General features: G+C 55.6%; 1 protein-coding gene across 1 annotated transcript; it reads left to right on the top strand.

The window, feature by feature from the left end:
* Positions 1–5,296: 5,296 nt before the first annotated feature.
* SLC7A10 (solute carrier family 7 member 10) lies at positions 5,297–20,348 on the top strand. The gene is made up of 11 exons (XM_080644950.1): positions 5,297–5,792; positions 13,813–14,017; positions 16,422–16,573; positions 16,772–16,897; positions 16,966–17,119; positions 17,873–17,996; positions 18,079–18,182; positions 18,528–18,624; positions 18,841–18,990; positions 19,572–19,749; positions 19,988–20,348. The coding sequence occupies exons 1-11, from the start codon at positions 5,528–5,530 to the stop codon at positions 20,119–20,121; spliced, it is 1,689 nt and encodes a 562-aa protein (XP_080501076.1). The 5' UTR covers positions 5,297–5,527; the 3' UTR covers positions 20,122–20,348.
* Positions 20,349–20,397: the final 49 nt, after the last annotated feature.

Here is a 20,397-nt window from a genome sequence, read left to right as displayed (position 1 = left end):
GTGTTAGGAGTGGACATGAGTAGGGGCTGTCTAGCCAGGGTGCAGAGGGAGGAGAGAAAAGAAAGCAAGAAAGGGCAGCAACAATGTCCAGGGCCAGGAACCCCATAATACAGAAGCAAGAGCCATCGACAAAGAGATGCCTGAGACTGACAAGGAGTGGTGTGAGATCAGAATGGTAGAAAGCAAGGAAACGCTGAGGCTGCCTGCGTGGATAGCGGGCTGGAACTGCGGGTAGGAGGAGAAGAGGGGCTGAGGCCAGAACTGGTGTGGGAGCACTGAAGGGGTTCAAGGCCCATGAGGAGCTGGTGGAGAAGGCAGGCCCAGAGTGCCCCCCAGTGCAGATCCTGTCCCACCCAAGGACCATGCCCAGGACATGTTTAATGTCCTATTCTAGTTCAAATGAGTGTACTAGTAACCTACATATGAAAAATTGCGCAAACTACTAGTGTTTATCTTTTTTTAATATATTTTTAGTTGATTTCAGCGAGAAACATCAATGATGAGAGAGAGCCACTGATAGGCTGCCTCTTGCATGCCCCCTACTGAGGACTGAGCCCACAACCCAGGCATATGCCCTTGATCGGAATCGAACCCGGGACCGTTCAATCCACAGGCTGATGCTCTATCCACTGAGCCAAACCAGCTAGGACCACTGGTGTTTAACTTTAAGCATTCTGGTGGATGTGAAGTAGTATCTCATTCTGGTTTTAATTTGCATTTCCCTGATGACTGATGAGGTTGAACACCTGTTCAGGAGCTTACCAGCCATTGGACAGCCTCTTTTGTGAAGCACCTGTTGAAAGTCTTTTTCCTATTAATTTGAAGTCATTTTCTTATTTTTAAGATGCAAGTCCTTTATCACATAGATGTATTGAAATAACTTTTCTCATATGTGGCTTACTTTTTCCTCTCTTAATCATGGCTTTTGATTAACAGATGTTTCTAATTTTATGTAGTCCAATTCATCACTTTCTTGCTAATAGGGCTTTTTGTGTCCTGTTTAAGAAAATCAATCTGTTCTCTCCACATCTTCTCCTAGCAGCTTTGTGCTTTTACCTTCAACATACATTTTCCTTTTACACTCCTGCCTATGCGGGTGGGGTTTGGGGACAGGAGGATGGCACCTGCTGGACCTTTGCACATACTGGACTGGTGCACTGTTTTCCCCATTCCCCAAATTCTCCTGGGGCCATATACGTGTCCTGGTCTGAGGCCCCTTATGATCTAGTGTGGCTGGTGTGGGAGACAGCAATAAAACTAAATAAGTAAAATATATAGAATTTCAAATGGTGATCAGGGAGAAAAGCAGGACAGAGTGAAGGGAAAGTACTGAAGTAGGGGGTACGCTTTGCAATGGAATGGTCAAAGAAAGCCTCCTGAGAAGGTGACCTGTGAGCAGTCCTGAGGATGTCTGGGAAGAGCATTCCAGGCGGAGGGAACAGCAAGTACAGGGCCTTAAGGCAGGAGTGTACCAACTTAAGAAGCCGTGTGGCTGGAGCCAAGTGGGTACAAAGAGAGCACCTAATGGGTGAGCAAGGTTAGGGGCTGTATGCAAGGTCATTGCCACAGCACGGCCTTTGGATTCACTCGGAAGGGTGCGGAGGCACTGCCAGGTGTTGAGGCAGAGCGCCTCAGTGTGGAACCTCGGTCATCCTTCCCTCTGCCCTACGCCCTCGACCTTGCTCCCAGCCGAGGAGACCCTCTCCAGGAGCCCACTAGCTTCCCAAAAGTGATGTTCCCAGCTCCCCATCTTCCTCCTGCCCTGTCTTGAGGAGCCCTCCACCCTTGAGGGAAAACATGCTTGGGTTTTACCTGCTACTCAGCCCTCAGGGAGGTGAGGGCTTGTCCTATTGGATCTCCCATAAGCTGTGCCATCTAATCCTCACCAGCCACACTAACCACAGCTAGGACAGGCCCTTCGGGAAGGCTCCACCGCTCTGCACCATTGTTCTAGCACCATTTTTGTTGTTGTTGTTAATCCTCACATGAGGATTTTTTTTTTCCATTGCTTTTTCAGAGAGAGTGGAAGAGAGGGAGGGAAGGGGGAAAGAGAGAGCGACATCAATGTGAGAGAGACACATCAACTGGTTGCCTCTGGCAGGCACTCTAACCAGGGGTGGGGAGTGAACCACAACTCAGGTATATGCCTTGACCGGGAATCGAACCTGCAACCCTACAGTGTGCAGGCAGACGCTCTAACCATTGAGTACACTGGCCAGAGCAATCCAGCACCATTTATTGAAAAGTCTGCCCTTTCTCCACTGCCCTGAGATGTCAACTCTGTGGTGATAAACCAGGTGTCCATAGATGGATGAGTCTGTTTCTGCATCTTCCATTTCGTTCTTCTGGTTGATTTGTTTATCCTTGCACTGAACCCGAACTGTTTCCCTAGCTGTGGGATAAGTCCTCCACCTTTGTTCTTCTTCATCCATATTTTAGACTCAGTTTGTCAAGTTTCATAAAAAAAAAAAAAAAAAAAAAAATCCAAGCAAACCTCAGCAAAACCCTTGGGACTTTGATTGCATTGGATCTATAGATCAATTCTATAGTTCAACTTAGAGAAAAATCAACATCTTAAATTCTAATCCATGAATAGAGACTATCCCCCAATTAACTTACATCTTACATAGTGTCGTGTTTTATGGTTTCCGTGTGTAAATTGTACACATAATTCACTAGATTTATTTTTAGGTATTGATTTTTATGCTGTTATAAATTTTATTTTCTAATTGTTGCTGGCATAAAGAAATACAATTAGTTTTTTTATATTGAACTTATATTCAGTGATAAATTAACTAATTAACCTTACGTTTACTTATAAATTTTTTAGATTTTCTACTCAATTATGTCACATGTAAATGATAGTTATATGTCTTCCTTTCCTATCTTCATAGCTTTTTACTGCTTTTCAGACTGGATTTTTTCACTTAGTAACATGCATTTAACTTTTCTCCCTGTCATTTCATGGTTTGATAGCTTATTTCTTTCTAGCTTAAACACTATTCCATTGAGTGGATGGACTACAGTTTATGTACCCACTCACCTACTGAAGGACATCTTGATTACTTCCAAGTTTTGGCCATTATGAAAAAAGCTGCTGTAAACATCCATGTGCAGATCTTTATGTGGGTGTGTTTTCAACTTCTTTGGATAAATACCAAGGAGCACCGTTGCTGGATTGTATGGTAAGAGTTATTACAGTTTTATAAGAAACTGCCAAGGTAGCTGTACCATTTGCATTCCCACCAGCAATGAATGAGAGTTCCTATTGCTATACATCCTCGCCAGCACTTGATGCTACCAGTGTTGTGGATTTTGGTTACTATAAAGTGTGCCTTTTACTTCCTTTTCTTGCCTTATTGTACCCATAGGGCCTCAGCACAGTGGTATATAATTGAAGAATGCTAACATTCTTTCTCATCTGCAGTCTCAATGAAAAAGCATCCATCATTTCACCATTAGCATAATTTTAATTGTACGATATTGTTCTTTGTTTGTTTCTTGATGGGGTTTGGGTTTGGATAGATATCTTTATCAGATTGAGAAAGTTCTCTTCTGTTCCTAATTTGTTAAGAGTTTTTGTTTGCTTAAATCATAGATGACTGTTTTCTGAATCTATTGAGAAGATCCTGTGGTTTGTTTTTTTCTGTTAATGTGGGGAGTTGTACTGATTGACTTTGAGATAGTAAAGCAATTTTACCAACCGTTTCTTCCCATTGGAGTTTGCAGATTCTAGTTCAGCCCCACTGAAATGACCTCCTGAGCTGTGGGCCGGAACAGCACCATGCAAATTCCTTCCTGTGCAGTGCGCTGGAGTCAGCCCTTCTCCAACACTCCCCGTTCCAGGTGCCAGGAGGCTCACCCTCCAGAACCACGGGCTCCTGCCAGTGAGTCTCATGCCATCCCCAGGATGCTCTAGCCCTGGCTGGACCCTGGTGTTGCCAGTGACTGGATATGGGGAGTCAAGCCAGCAGGTGGCGGCTACCTGGTGATCAGGACTACCCCGGGGAATCAGAACTCTGCTGCCTCCCCTCACCCACTCCACCGCCCTTGCGAGAGGCTCCTTTAAGAGAGCCAGCCGCTGAATGAGGCTCACTGGGGCGGGAGGCGGAGGGCGCCAAGAATGCCTACTTCCACTATGGGTGGCCTCCCTCCCTATCCCCCCAGGACGTCCACCCAGGGTCCATCCGGCTCCCTACTCCCAGGTCCCCCGTCCCCAACTACAAAGTCCCTTCTCATCCTGCACCACCAGGCTCACACCTCGATGCTCCAGATCCCAGTTCCAACTCAAGGCCCAGCGCCACCCTCTGTCCGCCCTACCGCTGTCGGACCCCAGGCAGCGCCGCCCTCCCAGCAAGCCGCGAGGCCTTGGGGAGAGGGGAGGACGGGGCCCTTGGCCTGGCCTCATCCACATGCAGGGGACAGCGCGTGCTGGCGGCCGCCAGGAAAAGACAAAGGCTGTTCCGCCGCCGCTGCACCGTGCCAGGCTCGCCCCGCCCGCAGCCCCGGTGGGCCCCGATGCGCCTCCCCCCTCTACCCCCCGCTTGTGTCTGCTGGGGGGGGGGGGGGGTGAGGGGGGACGACGACAGTCCCCGAGGGCTTCCAGGAAGAGGCAACCTCCCTCAGCTCCCGCAAGCCTGATCTCCTCCTGCGACCTCGGAGCCACAGTCCTTCGTCTGTCTCCCAGCAGTGGAGGTGGCTCATCTCCGTGGACCTGGCTGGACTGCGCGGGTCCTTCGCCAGAGACCAGAGTTCTAGGCCGCTGATCCCAGACTCTAACCTATGGCTCAGCGTCTGCACCTGGAACCTGCCAGACGCAGCCCACTGCGGCGGGGTGGGGGAGTGGGTGGCTGAGCACACCTCCCCCAGGTCTCCCACACGCGATGATGGGTCCTCTCTGGATAAGGGGGCTTCAGCGGGCCTTGCCTCTCCAGACTTCGGTGGTGGGTGCCTAGGGTCTCCTGATCCCTCAGAGGGGTGCCTGGACCCAGCCTCCAACCCTCCTAAGGGCTGTACCTCACGCCCCGCCATCACCCACCGTCTGGAAGCCAAGGAAGCATCAGAAAGGGCTGGTGTTTCTGGCCTGACACTTGCTCTTCGGAATCTCGGCCTCAGCTTCCACCCAACCTCCACCCCTCCCCCACACGCGCGCTCCGTAGTGCCAGAATTCAAGGAGCGTGGAGGTGCTGGCACACAGTGGGTCCCCACACAAAGGCAGTTACTTCGCCAGCTTCCAAGGTCTCCGTGAGGGCAGGGACTGTCTTGCCTTTGAGCTCTGCTGCCCCACCCCCGCCCCAGGAGTGGAGGTGACTCGGGCAGCAGAAGGGCCCCTTCCTCTTCTCAGCTAGGAAGCTCTTCCTAAGCCTGCCCCCAAGTCCTCTCTTTCTCTCCCAGGCCAGTCCTGAGGAGGGGGTCGCGGGGTAGTTTCCTTTAAGGACGGTGGGGGAAGGGGCTGCCCGCCGGCCCTCCTTCCTCCGCTCCCTGGCCCCAGCCCAGGGGGCCCACAGCCCGGGCCCCGCGCCAGCGCATGCGCCCGCCTGTGAGCGCTGTCTGCTCACCGACAGTCGGACTGACCGACGGACTGGCGGCCGATCGGATAGACGGGACAGCGCAAGGAGAGGGGACGCGGCTGGACAGCGAAATGGCCGGCCACACGCAGCAGCCAAGCGGGCGCGGGAAGCCCGGCCCTGCGCCCTCGCCTTCCCCCGGCCCAGGCCCGGGTCCCGGCTCCTCGGAGCCGGTGACGCTCAAGAAGGAGATCGGGCTGGTGAGCGCCTGCACCATCATCATCGGTGAGCGGGGCCCCTGGCGGGCGGGTGCCTAGAATGCGGGGCTGAAGGCTTGAGGTGCACCTGACGGTGGGACCATAGGTGAGAGCACCTGCAGTGTCGCCCTTCACAGGGGACCTCAGGCTTCTTGTTCCCACCTCCCCAGGCGCCTTGAACTTTTGTGCGTGAGGGAGGTGCGGTTCCTCCCGCAGCTGGGATCCTCATCCTGCCTTTACTTGGCCGTGGGGCTTTGGCCTGGCAGTTACTCTCCGTTTTCTCATCTATGAAGTGGACAGCATTATGGTCTTGCCTGAAGCGCAGGAGCCTTGCAAGTGTGGGGGCTGGACAGGCTGGCCCCTCAAGTTCTGGGCTGTGGCTCAAGCTAAGTCCCTATTGTGTGCACGGTCCCAGGGCCGTGCTGTGGGAGTGATTTAGTCTCAAAAGCAGGAGGGCCTGTGGGGAGACTTGTCAGACAGAGCCAGCCCAGTGGGGAAATAGGTTCAGGGCATATTTCTTGCAGCTTGATGGGGAGGAGGCCAGTGCTGAGGCGGGACAGACCAAGTCTACAGAAAAGCCAACTGCCCCCTGAGCTGGGATCCCAACAGGCACTCGCATCCCAGCTTCCTCACCTGAGAATGGGTCTGTGTGTCCAGCCCCCAAATGGGGACTGCTAGGTAGACAGCGGGCTCATGGGCAGTCCCAAGTCATGAACAGTGACTTCTTGGGAACTGGCTAACCAGACCTGTGCCTGTGTCACGCCAGGTGCCTCAGAGACCTTCCTGTGTCCCAGGAGTCATGGCTGGAGGGGTGAAGGACAGGGGTCTTGACTGCTCTCAACCTACCACCTCCCCAACCAGTGGGAACTGCTGGTGCATCCACTGCCCACCCATTTCCAGACCCCCGGGGATGGAGAGAGTTAACAGCTCAGGAGGGCAGACAGGGATCTTCACCCCCTCCTCTGCTCCACGCTGGGAGCTCCTGGACCTGGCTGGGGCGGGCTCTTGGCTAGTCCCTGTCCCCACACCAAGAGTTGCCTCAGAACACAGCCCCAGTGCAGGTAGCTCTCTGCCTCTCCATTGCCCCTGGAACGGCCTCTTCCAGGAGCAGGTCCTGACCTGGCCCTGAGACCTTCTTGGCCTAGGGTGCCCCTGCTTGTAGGACGGGCTGGTTCCAGAGATTTGGCAGGGTACTGATTAGAGCTTTGTCCCAGTCCGCACTCTTTCCAGGAGCTGTGCCCCCAGGAAGGGGAAGCCCACACATCATGGAGGGGCCCAGAGGCTGGGGTCAAGAGGCATGTCTGGAGCCAGCTGCAGTGCTGTTCCTAGGCCACTTCAGCAAGCCCAATGTCCTTGAGCTGTATTCCTACTCTGCCTCTCCGGGTGGACTTGCCCAAGGGTGGCAGACTCAGGAGCAGAACACAGATGACCTGACCCCAGCCCAGGACACTCTGTGGTGGTCCAGTAACCCTGCTTGGGGAGCTTTGAACGGTAACAGCAGACAAGAGGCTGGAGTGGGCAGGAGACAGGCCAGGGGATCATCAACCTAACGGAAGGTGACAGGAGAGGAGGGAGGAGGAAGGTATGGACTGAGTCAGGGTCCACTCTGCCCTCCCCACCTGATGCCCTGAAGGCCCCCACCAACTCCCATTCACTGTTCTGGGTGGCCAGCATCCCACCTTCCTGTCCTGGGGGAACCTGCTCAAAATCAAAAATGTCTGTAAAGTATCATAATTGAGCTTTAAAGGTCTTGAGAGCTTTTTACCTTACTCCATTTTCTTTGTTACCAGTTACTGAACTTACCTCCAAAGCTTCCAGATACACTTCCCAGAAGATCCTATTCTCCCTTCCCTTGTACCCCCTGCCCCGTCCCAGGCTGAGGAGCGGGGCTTTCGGGAAGGGCTTTGGGCTGGAATATGACTCCACCTAAAATGTGTTTTGGACAGCACCTGCTGGCCTCTGCGAACACAACTGGAGGGGAACAGCCTGGACCAGTGTTCGGCAAACTGCGGCTCGCGAGCCGCTGTTTGCCGCTCTGTTGACTAATGAGTTTGCCAACCACTGGCCTGGACGAAAAAGAGCCAGCTGGGGTGGGGCCGTGCGAGACATTGCCTTATCCAATATCTATTCAGAAATGACTTCTTATCACTATATAAAACATGTCCTTTTATCTCGTTTGATTCTCATGCCTGCCTTACAAGATGAAAACGTGTACACCCATTTTACAAATGTAGAAACTGAGGCTGGAAGTTGCATGACACTGCTGCAGGGGATGGGCTTGGGATTTGGGAGCAGATGTGGGTTCATTTCCCAATCCATTGCCTGTCTACATACTGCTCTGGTGCTGGGCAAAATGGAGGCCAGATTCATGTTCCTTATGGGGAAGGGTAAAGACTGCACTGGGAGCTCATCCAACCAGGGCTTACTGTGCTCTCCACTCCACTGTGGATGGGTGAACAGACGGACAGAAATCTCCCCAACTTCCACACCCCCACCCAGGACTGCATGTACAGGGTGTCTTGTCCTGATTCGGGGACTTCAGCCAGTTCCCTCTCAATCCACACCCAAGGAAGGGATGTGCCCGGGTCCAACAGAGTGGGAGTCACCCCTGGTCTGCTGACCAGCCTGTCCTGTCCTCTACTCTCACCCTTTGACTCAATTCTTCAGCCCATGAAGGGCTTTGTAGATCAGACTTAAGTATGTTCAGGGACTCAGGGATCTGCTTCATGAATCCATCTCCTTGGGAGCTAATCCTGCCCACTCAGGCCCCTCTCTGTGGCTCTTCAGGACTGGAGGTGGTTGGGCTGCTGAGAGGATGGCCTTCTCCAGAACCCCAGCCCCCTCCTCACCAAGACCCCAGGAGGCATTAAACCACACAGGAGCTTTTCTGTGCCTCACCACAGCCCCAGTGTATAGAAGGGGAAACTGAGGGCCTGAGGCTGCAACCAGCCCAGGGTCAGATGCCCTTGTGTGCTCTGAGAAGCTGTTGGGGGCCGAGGCAGCTCTAACTACAAGGGCGGGACCTGCCAGCACAGGACACACTCATTCATCTATTTAACAATTGGGTGCTGGAGACACAACAGGGAGCAGCACAGACAACATCCTTGTCTTGCTGAAGCTGACATGCCAGCATGGAAGTCAAAGGGCAAACAAGATCAGCTGAATGCTCAGCCAACAGAGTAATGATAGGTGTGCTAAGGTGACAAAATTAAGGCAGGAGAGAGGATTGCAGATAGCAGGAGTATAGAGTCAGGAGTGGGGTGGGATCCAAGTTTTCTGGCTTCTTTTTGTGATGGCTTGGAACAAGAGGGATGGCATGAGATGGGATGGGAGGGGCGGGGAGGGAATGTGATGGGGCTCCCCAGGGAGCAGAGGCTGTCCGCAGCAAGGACAGAAGCAGGAAGCCTGGTCAGGAGGGCACTCGAGTCACCTGGGTAAGAGATGACAGTGGCTCAGAGCAGGATGCCAGCAGGGGAGGTGCTAAGAGGAGGTTCTGTTCTGGTGTGTTTGGTAGGTAGAGCGAAAGGATTTGTGATGATGAAGGATGTGTGAGGACACGGGATGTGGGGAAAAGAGAGGAGGCAAGAGTGGCACCAAGGTTGGGTCTGAGCAGGTGGGAGCACGGTCTGCCATTTATTGATCAGGGGAAGACTGAGAGGAGCAGGTTTAGGAGAAATGGGGCTGACAGACAGGAATCCTGTTTTGAACGTGTGAGAGGAGTGGTGTCTATTTGTTGAGTAATCAATTGGTTATACTGGTTTAGTTTAGCAGGGAGGTCGCGCTAGGGATTTGGGAGTTTCCAGCAAAAACTGGGGTACTGGATAAGGTCTAAAAGGGAGTGAGTGTTGAAAGAAAAAGGAAGAGGCCCCAACACTAAGCCCCAGGCACTTGCTGTCTAGGATTTAGGAGAAATGAGAAGGGACCAGCATAGGATTGGAGAAGGAGCAGTCAGCGAGGAGGGAGGAGGGCCAGGAGGCTGCCCTGTGGGTGATGAAGAGGCTGATGATGAGGCAAGTGCGATGAGGCCTGGGCTTGACTGCTGGATGCAGCAGCATGGAGTTCACCCAGGCACCTGGCGAGACTCAGTCTGGATACAGGCATGCATGAGGCCCGCTAGACGGGGCCGGGCTGGGCTGAGCGAGCCAGGCAGAGAGAGCTCCACACTTCGGCTCAGCCCTCTCTCAAAAGGCAAATGGGTTAGGCCGGACATACATGCCGGCCAATTGGCAATTCCAGGCATGTCCTGGAAATGTCCCCACTCACCTCCCTAGAGCTCTGCCAAGACCTCGGTAGGCACTTTTGTCCCCCCTGGAGGAGTGCCTGACCTACTCACTATAAGGACATTCATGTGTTTAAAAGCACAGGCCAACAGCAGGGACCCCAAATTAAAGCCATGACTTCTGACCCCAGGGCATTGAGGTCCATGGGGGTCAGGCCTCCAAAGGCCAGATAGGGTGGCCTGAGGTGTCTTTGATGACAAAGCTAACTAAGATCCATATGCACTTCCTGGGGCCTCTGATGTGCCAGCCGGGGCGGGGGCATGCCCACATCACTGCCTCATCTCCCCATTTTACCAACAAGGCTGAGAGATAAAGTACCTTGTCCACGGCCCCCATCACAAGGGAACTGAGATTCGAACCCAGATCTGGGAGTCTCAACTCGTAAGTACCATTGCCCATGGCCTAGGGACCTTGGGATCTACCAGTGGGAATCTGAAGCTCTTTGCAGCTTTTGTATCTTCCAGAGAATTTGGAAGCCAGAGGCCTCATTGATCAAGCCCTAATGGGAGGTGCTGGGACTCATTGCCCAGAACAAAGGAAGAAGGCCTGGCCCATGGCCAGCCCCTGATCAGGCCCAGCAGGGCAATGCGACCATGCTTCCTAAAACAGTCAGGGATAGGCAAGGCAGATATGAGGTGACCTAGCCCGGTGAGCTCCCTGTCCTGAGGGGGGTGAGGTGCAAATAAAGGAATCACTTCCTGGCCGTCCTCCAGATACCATGGCAATGGGGCAGGGTCCAAGTTATTGGGCCAAGGTGGGCAGTCAGAAAGGGCTTTCTGGGGGTGCTGTTGCTTCTGGGAGGCCAGTGAGTTGGGGAGAGACCTTCACAGTGGGGAGCAGTGTTTCCTTGGGGACCATGCAGATGTATAAGATACACGCACCCTGCCCAGCAGTGCCCCTGCCAAAGTCAGGGTTGGACCAGCCCTCTGTTGCCCCTTAGCCCAGTGGCGCTACCTGGCAGAAGGGGAAACTGAGGCCCAGAAGGGCGGGGCCGGCCTGGAGCTACACAGCCAACTCCTGAAAGAGTTTCTAGGGCTGAAGGGTGGTGCCGGCAGCCTGACAGGACTTCCCTGCCCCCTCCCCAGTCAGACTGTGCATTCCCCCCACACACACCAAAGGCAGCTGGCTCTTTCCGCCACCACCACCTCCACAGTCCACCCCTGTGACCTTCATGGTCCGCCGTTCCCAGAAATAGGTCAGTGTGCACCACAACAGCCGGAGAATAATGGCCCTTTAGCTGGCACACCTGTTCCTTCGAGCCACATGGGAGTAGTCCTTCGCTGTAGCCTGAGCCATGTGTCCCAAACAATAGTGATCCCTCACCCCCAGCCCCTCCCCAGGCCCCAGCACTCGAGTCCCCAGCCTCTGGGCACAGGCTAGTGATATGTCCCTTTCGGATCCCAGCCTCCAGCACAAGGTACCAGGTTGGCTCCCCTGAGTGCGGTGCCCTTGAGGCCCTGCCAAGCTGAATTGTGTAGAGTGGTGGGGTCTCCATGGGTGCGTGGTTCGGGCTCTGGATGTCCTAGCCCCAATGCACCTAGCTCCTGACAAGGCCACTCAGCCCCCTCTGGCTTCCGACCCCACTGGCGTTGGCAACTCCCACTCCACCAGGTCCTGAGAACACTGACTCTCCTACCAGGTACAGCGAACTCAGAGCGTTTCAGAAACCCACCAGCCCACCCAGGACCTGGGCCCCGGAGTGGGCGAGGGAGGTTGAGCCTCCCCCACTGGAAGCAGGCTGAGCGGCTGGGGGACGGGCATTCCCTCGTCCTTATCTGGATGTATTTAGGGCTCCTGGGATGTGACTGGAAAACCAAGTGGGCCGTCGTGGCCGTCAGACTGGAAATCTGTGTCGGCTGGGGGTGGGGGTGGGGGTGGAGGGCAGCACGGTGGACAAGGGTGGACAAGGAATGCATGCTGATTGGCGCCCACAGCTGTGTCCTCTTCCAGACCCGCCTGTGGGCGTGGCAGGTGGAGCAGCAGGCTCTGGGCTGGCGGAGGTGCACTCCACGAAGGGCCCTGGCAGAGGGGGGCGATCCTGTTGAGGGGCTGAGCCCTGCGTCCCAGTGTTGCTTTTTTATTCATGCGGCCTGTGGATTCTGGGATTATGTCCTCTGGAGCAGGCCCTAGTGCAAACCACCAGTGACGTGACCTGATTCGTTTGCACAGATGATGAGACCCAAGTCACCCAGAACACTGTCCCCTCTTAGCTCTAATTAGCAGGGAGCTCAGGCCTAAGTGAGTGCTCAGAGTCTTGCTTATCCTGGGAACTGCCCTGCAGACCCTGAGTTGGCCTCTGAGTACTTCCCACTGTTCCATCCCAGACACTGTGAGTTGAAGGAGCACTGTCCCCTTCCCCTAATGCACAGCCCCAGGGGCAGGGCAGACCTTCCATGACCCCAGCAGGTTCACTTGCACTGAACCTTGGAAGCCAGCCACCCTCTGCTCCCCTTCACGGTGCCTCTCCGGGAGGGCTGAGCGGAAACTGCTGCCCCCACTTCAGAAATGAGGAAATCAGTCATTTGCATCAGGACATTGATGTCATTTGGGGCATTAGGTCATTTATTCTTCCATTAGTTTACTCAACAGATGTGTGTTGAGCACCTACTATGTGCTGAGGAATCGAGGTGAGTGACAGCAGGTGAGGTTGCAGACAGTACACAGAATCATGCACATGAAGGTGGAAAGTACATCTGGATACAGCTGAAGGCTTCCCTTACGGTATCTCACTGAAGCCTCGTAGTAGTCCTGCTGTACAGACAGACCCAAGAGGTGACCTGAGCCGAGAAAGGGCTGGTCTCCTGGGCCCCAACCAGCATTTCCCATTGGGGTCCTGGTTTTAGAGCAGTGACCTGTTTGCAGCTAGTGGGCTGGCCCAAGGAGAGAGGCAGTCCGTGTCCAGACCCCAGGCCGGGCCAAGAGTCCCACTCTAGTGCCCTCTCCATTCCTTGCATGATGGCTGTGGACCAACCCCCAGCCCTGAAAACGGACCCTACCGGCCCTTGCCCAAGACCTGAAACATTGCCACAGTGCCAGGAAACAGGTCTTGTCAGAGTCTGTGCTTGTAGCCTGGGCCCTGGCTGGGTGCCTCCAGGAACCCAGGAAGCAAGCAGAGAAGCTCCCTGACAGGGAAAGGGGAGATGGAGGGTAAAGAAATAAAGAACAGGGCACGGTTGGGGGAACCACAGAGCTGTGAAGTGGGAAGAGGAGCCCAAACCAGCATGGTCAAAAAGGGCTTCATAGAGGAGGTGCCACTTCCTGAGTCACTTCATGAGTTGGGACTTCAACCAATAGTAAAGTGTCATGGTCAAGGACTTGCTTTAAGAGGCCAGCTTTGGCCAGCAGATTGGAAGTAGGACAGGTGACTGGAGGCTTGAAAAAACTGGAGGCCTCAGCTGGGGTCAAAGGGCTGACCTGGGCCCTGTGGGAATGCACAGGAGTGGCCCCACTCTGCCATCACTCAGGTGGCTGAGCCTCCTTGCTTGCCCCACCTCCTGGGAGTAAGTGGGGGGTAGGGGAGGAGCAGAGGAACAGGAGCCATCTCTGGCAGGGGAGCCTGGCTGAATGGACAAGGTGCCACTCCCATGCCAGGGACTAGGGAGCGGACATGATCAGCCCAGAGTGGAGTTGCAGGGTGTGAGGGGCCCAGTGACATCCATGCCTCCAGGCCCTCCTCTCTCCTCCTCCAGGGAGCAGCCTGGGTTCTCGTCCTCATGGAGCACCCAGAGCCCCACAGGGAAGGCTGATGCCTCTCCATCTCCCCCACAGGGAACATCATAGGCTCCGGCATCTTCATCTCCCCCAAGGGAGTCCTGGAGCACTCTGGCTCTGTGGGTCTGGCCCTCTTCGTCTGGGTCCTGGGCGGGGGCGTCACCGCCCTGGGCTCCCTCTGCTACGCGGAGCTGGGAGTCGCCATCCCTAAGTCTGGCGGGGACTATGCCTATGTCACGGAGATCTTCGGGGGCCTGGCTGGGTAAGTGTGGGGCACCAGCGGCTTGGTGGTGGGTGGGGAGCCTCTCCAGAATGGACAGCCAGCCGAGCCGGGACCTGGGTTTCCTCTTCTGCTTCTCACATCACAGGAAGTTCTTGGGGATGAGTGGAGGGAAGGGGGTGGAGCTGTTGCGCACCTTCCAAGGCCAGGGTGGGCGAGAACAGTGCCCACCCGCTCAAGCTGGACACTGCAGCTGGCCCCTTGAACTCTCCGTTTTCTTTTAAATAAAGCTGTCTCTAAGCCCCACTCCCCACCCAGTGCTTCTGGATGGGGAGGCCCTTACTATCTGAAACATCTAGGTAATGCTAGCAACGGGCAAAGATGGCCTTGAGTTTAGTAAGCCACATGTGTGTGGGGAGGGGCATGATGCTCCCGTTAGTGCCCTGCAAGAGCTCCTCTTTAAATGGCTCCCAATACTCCTTTGTTCCCCAGTGAGCATTCGCTGAGCACCCACAGTGTGAATAAAAAGATGTGCCCCTGTCCTCACAGTGCAAAAGGGAAACCACCCCTCAAAAGTGCTTAAAACCTAAAGGGCCCAGCTTTGAGGGTGTGTGCGAGAGGCAGTGGCCCAGCCACCAAGAGAATGGGGTGCCGACCACTTAGGGAAGGCTCCCAGGAAAAACCACATTTACCAAAGCTTGGAGGAAGAGTGGCGTTTTCTCTGTGGAGCAGTGGGAGCACGTGCAGAGGGTGGTGGCCCGGCCAGCTTGTCAGACCCCTGGTAGGCAATAGATCTTGGAGGGGAGGTGGGGGGGCGGGGCCAGCCAGGCGATCAAAGCCATTGCAGTTGTCCAGCTGAGCCATGCTGAGCCTCAATAAAGGTACAAGGAGACTCCATATGCATTTAGGAGCCTGGTTCGGGAGGACGTGGCAGCCAGCGTGGCATGAGGGAGAGGGGGGTGTCGTGGGAGTGATCCTTGCTTTCCCACTGGCAAACCTCCATAGATGGTGATGGGATGGGGAGGGGGAGGTTTGGGGTGGAGCTTGTTACCTGGGTGAGGTCTGGGGAAATGCTCAGATATTGGCGGGGGGGTGGGGGGGGGTGGGGGGGGGTGTTGGATTGAGCTCGGGGGGGAAAAATCTGGGTTAAGTATAAAAAGTGTGGACCAGGGGATTTTAATGGGGTAGCTATTGATGTGGCCCTGGCAGGGCTGGGTACTCTCCTCTGGGGACAGGGTCCTCACAGGGGTCTGGGGCTTGGGAAAGCAGAACAATTGTGCTGTGCAGCTAGAAGGAATATAGGGAAGGTGGGAGGGGAAGAGGGCCCAAGACCCTACCTCCTGACTCAGCCTGGAGGCATCCAGCATCAAGGGTTTGCAGAGGGGAACACCCAGCAAGTTGGGGTGGGGGTGGGGGTGGGGAAGGGGCGCATGAAGTTAGGTTGCCCAGAAGCCAAGGAGTTGGGGCAGGGTGCAAAGCAAGGGGTAGGAAGCAGGGCTACAGAGTAAGGGTGAGGACCAAGAGGAAGCCACCAATCTTGGTGCCTGAGAGGTCAGTGGTGTCCCTGGATGAGGCAATTCCCACTCTTGAGAGCTGGACTAGAGGCCAGGACCACCCCCACTGACAGGTCCGCCCTGGGTGCAGGCAGAGCTCCTGGGACAAGTAGGGCCTCACGGCCCTGAGCAGGGCCCCCACTCCTACATGGGCACCCTACAGAAATTGGAAAAGAGGGGACATAAATTACTCCCCACCCCGAGCCAGGCTCTGCAAGGGCTGGTCCCTCAGGGCATCACAGCTCAGAGTCAGTCATCTGCAGCCACAGGGCTTGGCTGAGAGCTGCAGCTGGAACCGAGACTGCTGATCCGCCCCAACCCCATCTTCAGAGCAGGAAGCAGCCTGTGGCCAGGGGCTGTGTGGCCATTAGAAAGATGGTTGGCCCCAGCTAGCGTGGCTCAGTGGTTAAGTGTCCACCTATGAACCAGGAGATCATGGTTCCATTCCAAGTCAGGACACATGACTGGGTTGCAGGCTCAATCTCCAGTGGGGGGCATGCAGAAGGCAGCCGGTCATCAATGGTTCTCTCTCATCATTGATGTTTCTCTCTCTCTCTCTCTCTCTCTCTCTCTCTCTCTCTCTCTCTCTCTCTCTCTCTCTCTCTCTCTCCCTTCCTCTCTAAAATTAATGAAAACATATTAAAAATAAATAAAAAGGAAGGTGGTTGGTTCCCCAGTTGGTTCTTGACACCTGCCCAAGGGCAGCGTGTAGCTTTTTAACTGTGCTAAATGCAATCTCTATTGAAAGCTGCCTCCTTGGACCGAAGACAGCCTCCAGCGCTGCACCAGCCCTTGGGTTCCAGGACCAGGGTGCAGCCCTGCTCCACACCTGGGTCTGCTCTACTGGAAAGGTGATGGGATGCCTATGCCACTTGGGTCCTCACTCATTTCAGCTTCCTGCTGCTCTGGAGCGCAGTCCTCATCATGTACCCCACCAGCCTGGCTGTCATCTCCATGACCTTCTCCAACTACGTATTGCAGCCCGTGTTCCCCAACTGTATCCCCCCGGCCGCAGCCTCCCGTGTGCTCTCCATGGCCTGCCTGAGTGAGTGCCCACCATGGGGGGGGTGGGGCCTCCGCTGGGGGAGGAGGGGAGGACTCCTCCAACTGCCAGCCCCATGGAGAGGGAGAGGCACACTGCAGGGTATGCCACCCTCCTGCAGCTCCGGCTGGACTTGGCTGTGGTCCACAATGAGGGTCTCGGTCTTAGGCACCCCCCCGCCCCCTTGCCTTTCCTCCCCAGTGCTCCTGACGTGGGTGAACAGCTCCAGCGTGCGCTGGGCCACACGCATCCAGGACATCTTCACCGGCGGGAAGCTGCTGGCCCTGTCGCTCATCATTGGCATGGGCTTTGTCCAGATCTTCCAAGGTAGGGCCAGGGTGGGCCTGTGCCAGGGCTGGAGAGAGGAAACTGACCCTTGACCTCTGGACCCCCAGGACACTTCGAGGAGCTGAGGCCCAGCAATGCCTTTGACTTCTGGATGACACCCTCTGTGGGTCACCTGGCCCTGGCCTTCCTGCAGGGCTCCTTTGCCTTCAGCGGCTGGAACTTCCTCAACTATGTCACCGAGGAGCTAGTTGACCCTCGAAAGTGAGTGCACCCGGCTGGGCCTTGGGAAGGGGTGCAGCCCGGCGATGGGAGAGGCAACCTCCCTGACAGACCTGCTACCACCTGTGACTTGGTCTGGTCATCTGCCTGCCCATGCCACTGCCCACGGGAATAGCTCTAGATAGCCGGGGCGCTTGTGTTCCAGCCTGGCCCTGTATGGCTGTGGGCAAGTCACAGTCCTTTGCTGGGCCTCAGAAACACTGAATATCATTGTTCCACTCTAAATGGATCCAGCTATTTGCATTTGGCCAAAAATTATACATGTGCACACAACATGGTCCCTGCAATGAAGCCAGTGGCTCCATCTGATGCTCAGCCAGGGACCCCATAGAGAGCAGTTCCAGCAGGGGCTGGGCTGATAGGGAGTCCCAGGGAAACCCGGGGTCCGTGGACTGAGCTCTCAGGGCACTGCTGGGATTGTCAAGGCTGATTTTGGCTGTATGCAATTTTCTCTTTATGTGCAGACATTAGACTCACCCCTTAGGATATGGTGTGGCCCCTCCCCCATCTGCCCTTCCTCCCACCAGCCTGTGCCCAGGCTGGGTTTAGGGAGCTGAGGGGGTGCAAGACAGATAGCAGTGCTACCCCCTCCCCTGCCCTCAAGGCCCCCATTAGACGCAGGAGATGGACACAAAGCTGCTCCTGTTGCTGGATCCCCTGGTTCCCCTCCTCACCCCTGGAACCCACCCCAGCCCCCAGAGGGCAGGCACTGAAGTACCCTCACCACTGCCCCAGGAACCTACCTCGAGCCATCTTCATCTCCATCCCGCTGGTCACCTTTGTGTACACCTTCACCAACATCGCCTACTTCACTGCCATGTCCCCCCAGGAGCTGCTGGCCTCTAACGCAGTGGCCGTGGTGAGTGGGGCCCCACTCGGTCCCCAGCCCTGCCTTGCCCCCACCCAGCCTCATGCACTGCCTCTCTCCTGTGCTCACTCAGACCTTCGGGGAGAAGCTGCTGGGCTATTTTTCTTGGGTCATGCCCGTCTCCGTGGCACTTTCCACTTTCGGAGGGATCAATGGCTACCTGTTCACCTCCTCCAGGTGACTGGACTGGGGAAATGGTGGTCCCGGTGAGGCAAGGTAGGTGCCCTGGCATGTAAGCAGTGCTGGGGGCCAAAGGACAAGAAACCCTGCCAGGTGGGGCCCTCCTGAAGCTGGGACAATGAACTCCCCATTAACAAATGTCTGCTCCCAACTCAGGAACAAAAAGCAAGAGGGAGGCAGGCAAGAGGCGGGGAAGAACTGCCCAGTGGGCTGTTGGGGCCTAGAGCAAGAGGTCAGAGGTGACAACAAGAGGGATATCCGGTCTAGAGTGGAGATCCAGGATCTGGCCCGTGGGGAGGCCCAAGGCTGGGCTCATAGCCCCCACCCATCTCTATCCCCCAGGCTGTGCTTCTCTGGAGCCCGAGAAGGGCACCTGCCCAGTCTACTGGCCATGATCCACGTCAGACGCTGCACCCCTATCCCTGCCCTCCTCGTCTGCGTAAGTTGGGTGACCCAGGCTGGTAGGCAGGAAGCCCCAGCCACCAGCAATGTGGGTAGTAGCAGGGATGAGCTCTGGCCCCGGTGGGCAGCCCACGGAGGGAGTGGGGAGGGCCAGGGCTCACCGACCTCCTGACCTGAGCCGCAGCCCCAGGACAGCCTGCAGGGCTGACAGGAGGCAGGTGGGAGGCCAGCCTTCAGCTCGGTCCTCTCCCAGTACGGGGCCACGGCGGTTATCTTGCTTGTGGGAGACACGTACACGCTCATCAACTACGTGTCCTTCATCAACTACCTCTGCTATGGCGTCACCATCCTGGGCCTGCTCGTGCTGCGCTGGAAGCGGCCGGCGCTCCACAGGCCCATCAAGGTGAGAGCTTCACCCATTTGGGCATCAGTGGCAGGTGATGATGGCAATGGGGATTCCAGCTTTTGCCACGTGGTAGGCCCCGCTCAGGATTTTGTGTGCACTGGCCTATTTAGTCCTCATAACAGCCCCATGAGGTGGGTGATTTGAATACTCCCAGTTTGCAGACAGAAAAATGAGGCTAAGACACTCGCTCATGGTTGCATAAAAGTCCATGAGCTCACACCAAAACAGAAGACCCTAAATTGAGCTAAAAGAAAAGTCCTCCTGTTTGCAAATCAATCCTTGAGCTGGAAAAGTGTTCAGTGCCTGAAATGTGACAGGTCAAAAAAGATTTGACCTACAACCAAGTGCAAGCCTCAAGTCCACATACAATCACCTGCTGACACTGACAAACCCTTAATAATTTGGCTAGCTGGCCATCCATGAATGGGCTTCCAGCATGTTGGGCTGCTGCCAGAAGGGGACCAGCCCCTCAGGGGTCAGCTCTCAGGAAAGGGTGGAAAGTACCAGGGCCCCCAGGGTGGTGGTGGGGCAGGAGGGGGGGGGCCCTGCACCACTGGTGCTCCGCTCACTCACCACAGGTGAACCTCCTTGTCCCCGCTGCGTACTTGGTCTTCTGGGCATTCCTGCTGGTCTTCAGCTTCATCTCAGAGCCCATGGTGTGTGGGGTCGGCGTCATCATCATCCTCACCGGGGTGCCCATTTTCTTCCTGGGAGTGTTCTGGAGAAGCAAACCAAAGTGTGTGCACAGACTCACGGGTGAGCTGGGCAGCCTCCACGAAGTGCCAGGGCTAGAGATGGGACTCCTTAGGGGGTTCGCCCTTGAGCAGGGTCTACCAGCAGCTGTGCTGGCAACACAGGGCCTAACCACCACCAACTGTCTCCCCACAATGTGGCCCAGGTGTCCAGGACCCACCACAAATGGAGCAGCTCCCTGAGAACCCCTGTCCCACGGAGTCCGATCCCAAGGTCCATCTGTCTGTCTGTCTGTCCTCAGAGTCAATGACACGCTTGGGGCAGGAGCTGTGTTTCGTGGTCTACCCCCAGGGCGCTCCCGAGGAGGAGGAGAATGGCCCCTGCCAGCCCTCCCCACTGCTCTCCGCCACGGACAAGCCCTTGAAGACACAATGAGACACTTATGGAGCCTGAAGCAGCTATTTCTGTTTACACGTTGTTTATTGAGGAGGTGTTTTGCAAAAAAAAAAAAAAAAAAAAAAAAAAGTTGTTTTTCCTGGAAAAAAAGAGTTCCCACTTTTAGAGGCCTATAATAAGGAAGCCCTAAGATGTGGACTAGGTCCCCTGCCGGTTCGGCCCAAGGCTTTCCTGAAAAGATCTACGAATAAAACAGGGCTGGTGGCGCCATTGTCTCAGGTGAAACCCAAGTGGGCATACTCTGAGGGCACCTGT

This window comes from Plecotus auritus (genome assembly GCF_963455305.1).
Source record: "Plecotus auritus genome assembly, chromosome: 10".
Lineage (NCBI taxonomy): Eukaryota > Metazoa > Chordata > Mammalia > Chiroptera > Vespertilionidae > Plecotus > Plecotus auritus.
Note: the sequence above shows the minus strand (reverse complement) of the source record. Positions and strands in the feature narration are given on the sequence as shown.

Excerpts from the sequence above, each read along its gene's own strand:
- SLC7A10 (XM_080644950.1), top strand. The coding sequence starts at position 5,528 with ATGCGCCCGCCTGTGAGCGCTGTCTGCTCACCGACAGTCGGACTGACC. Across the intron at positions 17,997-18,078 it reads CCTCTAACGCAGTGGCCGTG|ACCTTCGGGGAGAAGCTGCT; the intron begins GTGAGTGGGGCC and ends GTGCTCACTCAG. Across the intron at positions 19,750-19,987 it reads GTGTGTGCACAGACTCACGG|AGTCAATGACACGCTTGGGG; the intron begins GTGAGCTGGGCA and ends GTCTGTCCTCAG.